General features: G+C 33.5%; 1 protein-coding gene across 1 annotated transcript; it reads left to right on the top strand.

The window, feature by feature from the left end:
- The first annotated feature begins 260 nt into the window (after positions 1 to 260).
- On the top strand, positions 261 to 8,434 carry LOC118761312 (phospholipid-transporting ATPase FetA-like). The gene is made up of 9 exons (XM_036499130.1): positions 261 to 689; positions 720 to 882; positions 916 to 966; positions 1,240 to 1,583; positions 1,615 to 1,796; positions 1,833 to 2,068; positions 2,668 to 2,913; positions 7,621 to 7,633; positions 8,382 to 8,434. Exons 1-9 carry the CDS (start codon positions 487 to 489, stop codon positions 8,432 to 8,434), a joined length of 1,491 nt encoding a protein of 496 aa, XP_036355023.1. The 5' UTR covers positions 261 to 486.
- Positions 8,435 to 10,587: the final 2,153 nt, after the last annotated feature.

Below are 10,587 nucleotides of genomic sequence, written 5' to 3'. Positions count from 1 at the left end.
TACACTTTGTTCTTCAAGTGAGACAGGTTATTGCTACGTAAATACTGAGCATCTTGATGGGTATTTAAAAAAATTTAATATTTTTTAATAGAGAAATTGATCTAAAATACAAAATATGCTGTCAAGAATTTAACTATTTAAGATCTGAATTTGGTCTTTTATCCCAATTCGAAGGTTTATTAAAAATAATTTTTATACTAGAAACGTTTGTGTGTGAAAAACCCAGCAAAGATTTGAAAAGCTTTGAAGGAAGAAATGGTCGAGATCAAAATGCAGTGTCAGCAAATATTGATAATCTTTTACTGAGAGGAAGTAGCCTAAAAAATACCGATTGGTGTATTGGATTAGTCGTATACACGGGTCACGACACGAAAGTTATGCTTAATTCTGGAAAAATGCATTATAAGGTAACAGGGATAGAAAAATCATTAAATATGCTATGTCTAAAGGTTAAAAACTGATATTATAGTTTAGGTTATTATTGGAATGTTTATTTTTGATCTTCTTTCCGCTCTGGGTTCCGGATTATGGTCATATTATGTGGGTCGCTTCTTTGAAATATATTTACCTACTCCTACCTTTCTAGAAAAACTGAATTCAGATATCCAAGCTACTATTATTTCATTGATCACGATTCTTTCATATTTTATTTTATACAGCAATTGTGTACCTATATCTCTTTATGTTAGGTAAGTGACTAAATTTTATATGACTTTTAGCATTGAATTAGTCAAAATTGGACAAAGTTTGTTTATTAACTGGGATAAAAATATGATCAGTACTAATAATAACGTCAGAGGAAAGTGTAGAACTACAGCTTTGGCTGAAGATCTTGGCCAAATAGAACATATATTGACTGATAAAACCGGAACCCTTACAATTGTACGGTTATTTTATATTATGATTGTTAATTAGAACTTCTTTAAATTTAGACTTTGTTTAATTGGAGAAAAATTTTACTTGGAGGTTATTTTTTGAAATAATATTTTTAAAGGATGAAAAAAAGAATGACGACTTACAATCTCGTCTTTTAGAAGGCTCAGAATTAGAAACGTTGTTTTTTAAAGTCTTGGCTCTTTGCCATTCTGTAATCGTGAAAACAGATAGTTTCCAGCTGTTTATTATCTTTAGCCCAGATTGAATACCAGGCACAGTCAGCAGATGAAGAGTGTCTTATTTATTATGCCAAAAAACATGGAATCATTTTAAAAGTAATATGATTTCTCAACATTTTTTAAGGAAAGGACAGTTGATTCAATAAAACTGGAAATACATGGGAAGATCGAAATATTCAAAATCTATTGCACTCTTGAGTTTACTAACGCTAGAAAACGGATGAGTATTATTGTCGAAAATAACGGAAATATTTATTTGCTTAGCAAAGGTGCAGATGATGTTATTTGTACAACCTGTGAGTTACAAGACTTGGAAAGAATGAAAATTAAACAAAATCTTGAGGTGGTTGACTTTATCATCACTTTTCAGTTTATTTCGTCAGAAGGCCTTAGAATTCTCTGCATGTCTTATAAACAGTTGTTTAAGAAAGAATTTGATGACTGGTATGAAAAATACACAAATGCATGGTTTCCCGTTAAAATCCAGAATTTATATTAGTAAAATTATTGACGGAAAAAAGTCAGAACGATTAGAAATTATATACAGCGAAATCGAACGTGATATGAATTTTCTGGGAATTACTGGGATAGAAGACCGACTTCAAGACGGCGTCTGTGAAACATTGGCCAAATTAGCTAGCATCAATATAAAAGTTTGGATGTTAACTGGTGACAAATTGGGTTAGTTCGTGAAATGAATTTAATTTCAATTTTTAGAGACCGCTGTTAACATTGGTTATTCTTGTGGATTGTTTAATGATACTCTTGTTGAAGTGTTTAAATTGTCAGAAAATATAAAAGAAAGCATAAAAAATTGTCTTGACAAAATAAAAGAAATAATAACAGAAAACAATTATGATTATGATGAATATAAAAAAATGCTCCTAGACCACCCTTCCAAACATCCCGAGAACATTAGCTTATTTGGACTTATTTTGACTGGCGAGAGTGCGGTATTCCAGTTTAGTTAGTATTTCAGACATTTTGTCTTAACGAATGCCCAGAAGATTTTTACGAATTATCAATTTTTTGCCAAAATGTGATCTGTTGTCGAATGATGCCACTTCTCAAAGCAGAAATTGTCGAATTTATTAATAAACACTATCCACATACAACTACATTGGCTATTGGGGATGGAGGTAATGATGTCAGTATGATTAAAGGTTATCATATATATTCATCTTAAAAGCCGCTAATATTGGTATAGGAATTTCCGGGAGAGAAGGAAATCAAGCCGCATTGAATTCAGACTTCTCAATTCCAGAATTTAAACATCTCCAGAATTTACTTTTTGTTCATGGTCGATGGTGTTACGTTAGAATTGCAAAATTTTTATACTACTTTTTTTTCAAAAATATCTCATTCGCTTCTCTCAACATTTGGTTTATTTTTTTTACTGGCTTTAGTGCCCAAGTATTTATTTTATTGAATAATGCATTAGAAAATAGTTACAATGGAATATATATCATTTTATAATTTGTTTTATACTTCCCTTCCACCTTTTGTCCTTGGAATATTAGATCAAGTTTTTTTATATCATTGTAAATAACAGGATGTATCTGCCGAGGAATCATTCAATTGTCCAAAACTATACAAAGATTCTCTTCGGAGTCGTTATTTCAACAAAAGAGTGTTCGCCATATGTATTCTTGAATCCTTTTGGAATTCGTTTGTCGTGTTTTTTGTTACTCTACTGGCAACATGGGGGCAAACCTCCAGCACTGGCCACGATTTGAATGATTTACAAAGCTTTTATCATTTTATCATGGCTTATCATTTTGCTACAGTTACATTGAGAGTATATGTTGCTATATTCAATAATTATAGGTATCTTTCATGTTTTCCCAGTGGACAGTCATACATTTATTAGTAATTATAATGAGCATTTCAGTATATATTCTATTTACATTTATTTTTTCTGATGGTACGGCATATGCTGTGTACTCATCATCGCTTTTTTGGATTTCGTTGATACCAATTCTTTTGATTATTTCGATTGGATACCATACACAAAAGTTTTAAAATTATTAGTAATTTATAGAAGTTTAAAAAGATTTTTTAAACCAACAAAAATCGATAATATTCGTTTTAAAGTTCTTCAAAAAACTCATATAAATCAATGATTTTTTAGTGAAAAATTTAATAATTTTCCTTTTAAGCAAATATTGATTTTTTTAATTTTCTTAATGTTAAAAAATTAAATAGAATCATTTATTTTAAAAAATGACAGTTTAGATCGGGGTTTGAAAATTAAGGCTGCTCGAGTCATAAACCAAAACAGCCGCGCTTGCCTACTTTTGGCAGCATCCCCGGCCAGTGGATCCTGGGTTTGAGCATTCCCTAACGCCTCATCTGTCACTCTTCTCGATGATGAATCGGTAAGGATCGGAATCTCCCTGCGCCTTGGGCTAAGGCAATTTGTCCCGCACGTGTGTCGTTGTGGCTGCACTGTTGACTCTTTCGGTCTGCATCCTTTATCGTGCAGGAGGAGTGCCGGACGTTTTTTGAGGTACTCGGCTATAAACGACATCATACGGAGGGCCCTCGACTCGGCGGGAATTCCTTCGGTCCTCGAACCATCGGGTCTTGACCACGGTGACGGGAAACATCCTGACGGGATACCCTTTTCCCTTTTGAGAGCAGGAAAAGTCTCGTATAGGACGAAACCTGCTGGAATACTTTTTCTGCTTCACACCTAACTTCGTGTACTCTGGAGGCTAAATCTGCCGCTAAGAAGGCTGAAGATTTAAAGATATCCAAATATTCCGCCCTTTCGGAAGAGTTTTACGTGATGCCGATAGCGGTGAAGACGTCGGGTGCTCTTGATTCAAAGGCGGAAAAATTCCTTCGCAAGCTCGGGGCCAAAATCTCCATGCGCACTCACGATCCTCGGGAGGTGGACTGGCTTTTCCAGCGGTTCTTGATCGCCGTTATCCGGGGAACAGTTTGGCGATCAGTCAGGCCGCTGGCCCTCCGTTCGCTTAATCTATTAAAACTTTTTACAAATGCAGATATACAATAAAAAAATTAAAAAATTTTTTTAAAGATCTACACTAATGAAACATTTGAAATATTTTAATGTAAATAAAAACATTATATTAGTGTATAATATGTCGCGAGCGCAGCGAGCGACCGAGCGCAGCGAGCGACCACTCAATTTCTAGATCCGATCAATCAACAAATCTATAAATTGACAAATACACGGGCTGGTATTTGGGTTTAAATATATTCGATCACAAAAATTAAAATCGATGCCAAAGCAGAATGAGCTTTAAAACCGATTTCATAAATAAAAATAATATTTTACAATTTATAATTGATATTTTAGAATAATGAGAAAAAATCTAAATGCTTCATAATTTATTAAAATGTCAAAACAAGAATCTTCTGAAGGAGCAAGCCTGTCTGCACAGTTTATTTTTGATTAGAAGACCTAATTTTAGAGATTAAAACGAAAAAATAGCAATGAGATCTGTCAAATTATTACCCCCCTCACAACCTAAACCAAATTAGCGTTCAGTATTCATTGATTTTACTTTTTCTATTAAGGTCTACTTATAAATTATTTTATGGGATTCAATGGAAAACTTAAGTTATTTCAATTTTAATTTTAAATCATGTTAAAATTTTAAATAATTTAATAAATATATTTGTTGATGACAGGCTTGTTAGCTGTCAAAGTCGCGTCTAGCGCTCGGTCGCGCGCTGCGCTCGCGACATAATAAAACTTTATCTTAATAATAAAATGGTATGGTGTGTGTCTGTCTGTCTGTCTGTGTGTGCACACCAACTTCAAATTGGCAATACGATGTCCTCGACTTACATGATGAGGTCCTTAAAACCTTCCCCCCCAAAAAAATTAAAAAAAAATTTTCTGCATTTTGGTTAAAATGAACAACTACAATGTCCTCGACTTACATGATGAAGTCCTTAAAACCTTCCCCCCAAAAAAATTAAAAAAAAATTTTCTGCATTTTGGTTAAAATGAACAACTACAATGTCCTCGACTTACATGATGAAGTCCTTAAAACCTTCCCCCCCAAAAAAAATTAAAAAAAAATTTTCTGCATTTTGGTTAGAATGAACAACTACAATGTCCTCGACTTACATGATGAAGTCCTTAAAACCTTCCCCCCAAAAAAAATAAAAAAAAATTTTCTGCATTTTGGTTAAAATGAACAACTACAATGTCCTCGACTTACATGATGAAGTCCTTAAAACCTTCCTTCCAAAAAAAATTAAAAAAAAATTTTCTGCATTTTGGTTAAAATGAACAACTACAATGTCCTCGACTTACATGATGAAGTCCTTAAAACCTTCCCCCCCAAAAAAATTAAAAAAAAATTTTCTGCATTTTGGTTAAAATGAACAACTACAATGTCCTCGACTTACATGATGAAGTCCTTAAAACCTTCCCCCCCAAAAAAATTAAAAAAAAATTTTCTGCATTTTGGTTAGAATGAACAACTACAATGTCCTCGACTTACATGATGAAGTCCTTAAAACCTTCCCCCCAAAAAAAATTAAAAAAAAATTTTCTGCATTTTGGTTAAAATGAACAACTACAATGTCCTCGACTTACATGATGAAGTCCTTAAAACCTTCCCCCCCAAAAAAAATTAAAAAAAAATTTTCTGCATTTTGGTTAAAATGAACAACTACAATGTCCTCGACTTACATGATGAAGTCCTTAAAACCTTCCCCCCAAAAAAATTAAAAAAAAATTTTCTGCATTTTGGTTAAAATGAACAACTACAATGTCCTCGACTTACATGATGAAGTCCTTAAAACCTTCCCCCCAAAAAAAATTAAAAAAAAATTTTCTGCATTTTGGTTAAAATGAACAACTACAATGTCCTCGACTTACATGATGAAGTCCTTAAACCTTCCCCCCCAAAAAAAATTAAAAAAAAATTTTCTGCATTTTGGTTAAAATGAACAACTACAATGTCCTCGACTTACATGATGAAGTCCTTAAAACCTTCCCCCCCAAAAAAATAATTAAAAAAAAATTTTCTGCATTTTGGTTAAAATGAACAACTACAATGTCCTCGACTTACATGATGAAGTCCTTAAAACCTTCCCCCCAAAAAAAATTAAAAAAAAATTTTCTGCATTTTGGTTAAAATGAACAACTACAATGTCCTCAACTTACATGATGAAGTCCTTAAAACCTTCCCCCCAAAAAAATTAAAAAAAAATTTTCTGCATTTTGGTTAAAATGAACAACTACAATGTCCTCGACTTACATGATGAAGTCCTTAAAACCTTCCCCCAAAAAATCAAAAAATTATTTTCTGCATTTTGATTAAAATGAACAACGCGAATGTCCTCGACATTCATGATGAGGTCCATTAAAACTTCAAGGCAAAAATCTCACGTATTAAGAATATCCTTGATGAAAACGACAGCGAGAATATTAACAATGATGAACTCCCAATTATTCGCGATAAAGAAATTCAATTCATCCTATGTTTTTCTCTTTAAAATTAAATGCATATATCATTATCGACCATGAATCAAAATTAAAGCTATATCATATTTGACTTTGACAGAATGTGCAATCACAGATTGCACGACTTTGAATAGAGTGTGCAAGTAACAGATTTAGAAAAACCACTTTGATAGTTGAAACCACATTAGCACAATCATTAACACAATTTACCACCAATTGACGCACGACCTTGAATAGAGTGTGCAATTAACAGATTTTGAAAAACACTTTGATAGTTGAAACCACATTAGCACAACCGTTAACACAATTTACCACCAATTGACAGCGCAATCAGAAGAATTGCGTAAAAATATTAACTATTTACTTGAGTTTTTCGTAAAGATAGAATTTATTTTCGGTATGCCTCTTTTCCTAAACTTTTTTATTATTCAAAAATAATTTTTTAAATAGATAACCGAAGGAGGAAAAACGAAGCTGAAGAAAAAACGGTCAGCTTAATAAGGTAATTAATTAAATCTTTTTTGTGTGTCGCTTTCTTGCCTGCCGCATTTCCGCCTGCCGTATCTCCCCCTGCCCCATTTCCGCCAGTAAAAAAAAAAAAAAGAAAAAAAAGGAATTACAAAGGAAAAATGAAAAAATTAAATATAAAAAAAATAAACCACAAAAAATGAAAAAAAAGTTTGCAATGACAATAAACAAGGCCCAGGGACAGTCATTAAAGGTAGTTGGGTTATTTTTAGAGAGTGAGTGCTTTTCACATGGACAGCTGTATGTGGGATGCTCGAGGGTAGGCAGAAGAGAAAATTTATTCATATATGCCAGGAAGGACGGACGACAAACATCGTTTATCAACAGGCGATAGAATAGGGTTACATTAAACCAGGTAGTTTTATACATCTACATAAACTTATAGTTGTTTGATGAAACAGGCCCTCCGCAGGAGCTAGGTCGCGGTGAGCGAAGCGAGCTGCCGAGCTAGTAAACTTATATTTATTTCTTTTTTGATTTGTATTTTTTCTTAATCTCTATATTTTTTGTTTGTTTTTCAAGGATACAAAGTTGCGTAATTTGATCGATAAAATCATCAGGAGGAGAACTGAATGGGTCTTGAAAACAATATTTTACTAAAATACAGTCTTTATATATTATTGAAATTATAACTTTGAGTCGTTTTTTTGATCGCAATTTTAATTTTTTGATTGAGTGGAGTACTTGAATCAAATACTTTTGAAAACTGATTCGGATTAGTTTTCATCAAATGCTTAGAATACGTGCTTATTATGTAGGTAAAGGTAAAAACTATTTTGAAGTTTTATTCAATTTTAATGTTTCAATGTGATCACATTTTGAACAATTAAAGGAATTTTTAGATATTAACAAATTTGGAAACATTGAAACCATTTTATTTTTTTCCGAATCTTTGTATAACTGCAATTATAAAAATAAAACTGAAATAATGATAGGTCAGGTAGGTAACGACTAATCTTACCATAACTCATACAGTTCGCATAATCAAAAATGCATTAAAACATGATTAATACCTAGTGCTAACATGAAGTGGTTTAAAATCTATTCTTTTGAATAATAAAAGAAGAGATCAATACAAATTAATTGCCGCTACGATTCATTGATTTTAAATAATTTAGATAATTTCAAAAAATATAAATGCAATAAGAATGACCGGAATTCTACCATTTAATTAAATCATAATGCTTGCGAGAGAAATTCCTTAGCAAAATGTTGTATCTTAAGAATAATGGCTTTTTAGAAATCTATATCAACCGTTAAATTGCTAATTGTTCTATTGGCAGTCTCTATGTTCTTCTCTTGGAGTGAATATGAGAACAGCTTATCATTGGATTGAAAATAAAGATAAAGAAAGACATCCAAGAGGAGGTAAAAGAAATAAAGAAATTCAAAAAATTAAATAAATATAAATGAATTAATTATTTGGATTGGAGCTGATTCTCAGATCACTTTGAAAGAATGTGTGGAAAAAATACGAAATAATTATTCAATCTCTGTGTCTGTTACAACAGTAAAAAATTGGCTTGATGGGGAATTAATTTCTCTCAAAACCTTTCGACCAATAGTAGCCAATGTAAATTCATCTGAAAATAAAGAAAAAAGAATACATTATTTGGATTGCTTGTTTAAAGCAAGGTCTGCTGGAAGAACTTTAATTTGGATCGATGAATCCAATTTTAATTTATATTGTAAGAGAAAAGAAGGACGATCAAAAATAGAATCTCGTTCTTTTGTCTTGACTCCAAATTTGAGAGGCTCTAACTTACATTGTGTAAGTGCAATGTCTGTTTCAACATTGCTTAATTTTCAATGCAAAAGAGGTTCTTACAGAGAAGAAGATTATAAAGAATGGATAAAAGAATTAATGAATGTAGGTCTTTGTTCGTAGACCCTACTTTTATAAATGACAATGCTCATGTTCACAATCAATTGGAATCAGTTGTGGAGCAAGAAGAAAATATTAAACCTTTACAACTGGTTCCATATTCCTACTTATTAAACCCGATTGAATTAGCCTGGAGTACTTTTAAATCAGAAGTAAAAAATCCTAAGAGAAAAGATGCAAATAATTCTCAATTATAACAAAACTCCGGATGGTTCTTCAATTTCTGAATATAGGCTAAGAATATTAAAAGAAATTGCAGGAGACGCAAAAACTGTTTTAACACCAGAAAAACTGATGGGATTTGTTAGCCGGGTTGAAAAATATTATCCCCGAGTTACTCATGGTGAGGACCTTTATGATTGTTAATTTAACAAATAATATTTTTCTTGTTGCCCATAATATGATTACAATTAGTATATGCAATATTTTGATAAAATGCAAACTTGAATTCCAAAATTGTAAATTTGAAATTTTCAATTACAATTAGAAGTTATTAAAGAGGTTTTTGATGACCAAAGGTCCTCTCGAAGTGGTTTTTAATGACTTCCGGACTATCCTTCCATCCCTCTCGGCCATTGGCCTATCCATTAATGCAAATAAATCCAAAATAGTGAATATCCACCTTCATCAAAGTTTATTCTCTGCTGCCTCTTCCATTTGCCGCAATATTCTTCTAGACGTTCGTATTGCCGAAAAGCCTAATCTATCCAATCTTGGGGCTCCCTTGGGTCTTTCCGCTCTAGAAGCTTCATTTTCAGAAAAAATTTAGAATCTCTCTAAAATGATCAAGAGGCTTAAAAAAGTCGAGCCTCATGTCGCATTTTTCCTTTTACGAAATCACTTTTCCGCCCCTAAGGTTCTTTATACGCTAAGATGTGCACCCTGTTTCCACAGAAGTGACCTCCTATCTGATTTTCAGATCCTGTTTCGATTTGGCTCTTCCGGCTTACCTTTCCTCTCATTCTGCCTCCCGCACTCTCTCAGACATCGTTCTTCGAAACCTTCCCGAACGGAAAGTGTCTGCAGATTTTGTCGCGGCAGGTCTCTTATGGAAGGCCCGGTTTGACTCGAGGCGGGCTGAGTCCGAGCACTTCCAGCGCCAGTGAGATGAGATTGTATGTTGTTCTTTGTACAAAGAACTCACTCCGAAACTTAATCAACACATGCTCGCTTGCCTTCGTGCAGGCTGTCACCCAGGCAGCGGTGCATGGATTAATACCTTCCCCCTTCTTTCAATTGGGAACCTCTTTGACTCCGAGTGCCTAAAAATCGCTATCTCCTTACGTGTCGGACTTGAAATCTGTCAGGCTCATAAATGTCGCTGTGGGGGAACTGTAGACGAGTTCGGATTACATCCCCTCTCCTGCCTCCGTTGTGGAGGCCGTGCGCCTCCCCACAGTTTGAAAACCTTTCCTGGAGCAGACATAGAATGAGCCACCACGGTAGAACGGTTGATGTAGGCAACTATTTTGTCCAGAGGTACATCTACGTGTACAGAATTTGTGTACAGCCAGTTCTCATATATGATTAAGAGGGTTAGTTCGGTACGAAGGCGAGTGACTACTTGATCGGATAGTTGGAAAAACAAGACGTTTGCGTTAAAA

The sequence above is a fragment of the Octopus sinensis genome, unplaced genomic scaffold (genome assembly GCF_006345805.1).
Source record: "Octopus sinensis unplaced genomic scaffold, ASM634580v1 Contig12060, whole genome shotgun sequence".
In the NCBI taxonomy this organism is placed as follows: domain Eukaryota; kingdom Metazoa; phylum Mollusca; class Cephalopoda; order Octopoda; family Octopodidae; genus Octopus; species Octopus sinensis.
Note: the sequence above shows the minus strand (reverse complement) of the source record. Positions and strands in the feature narration are given on the sequence as shown.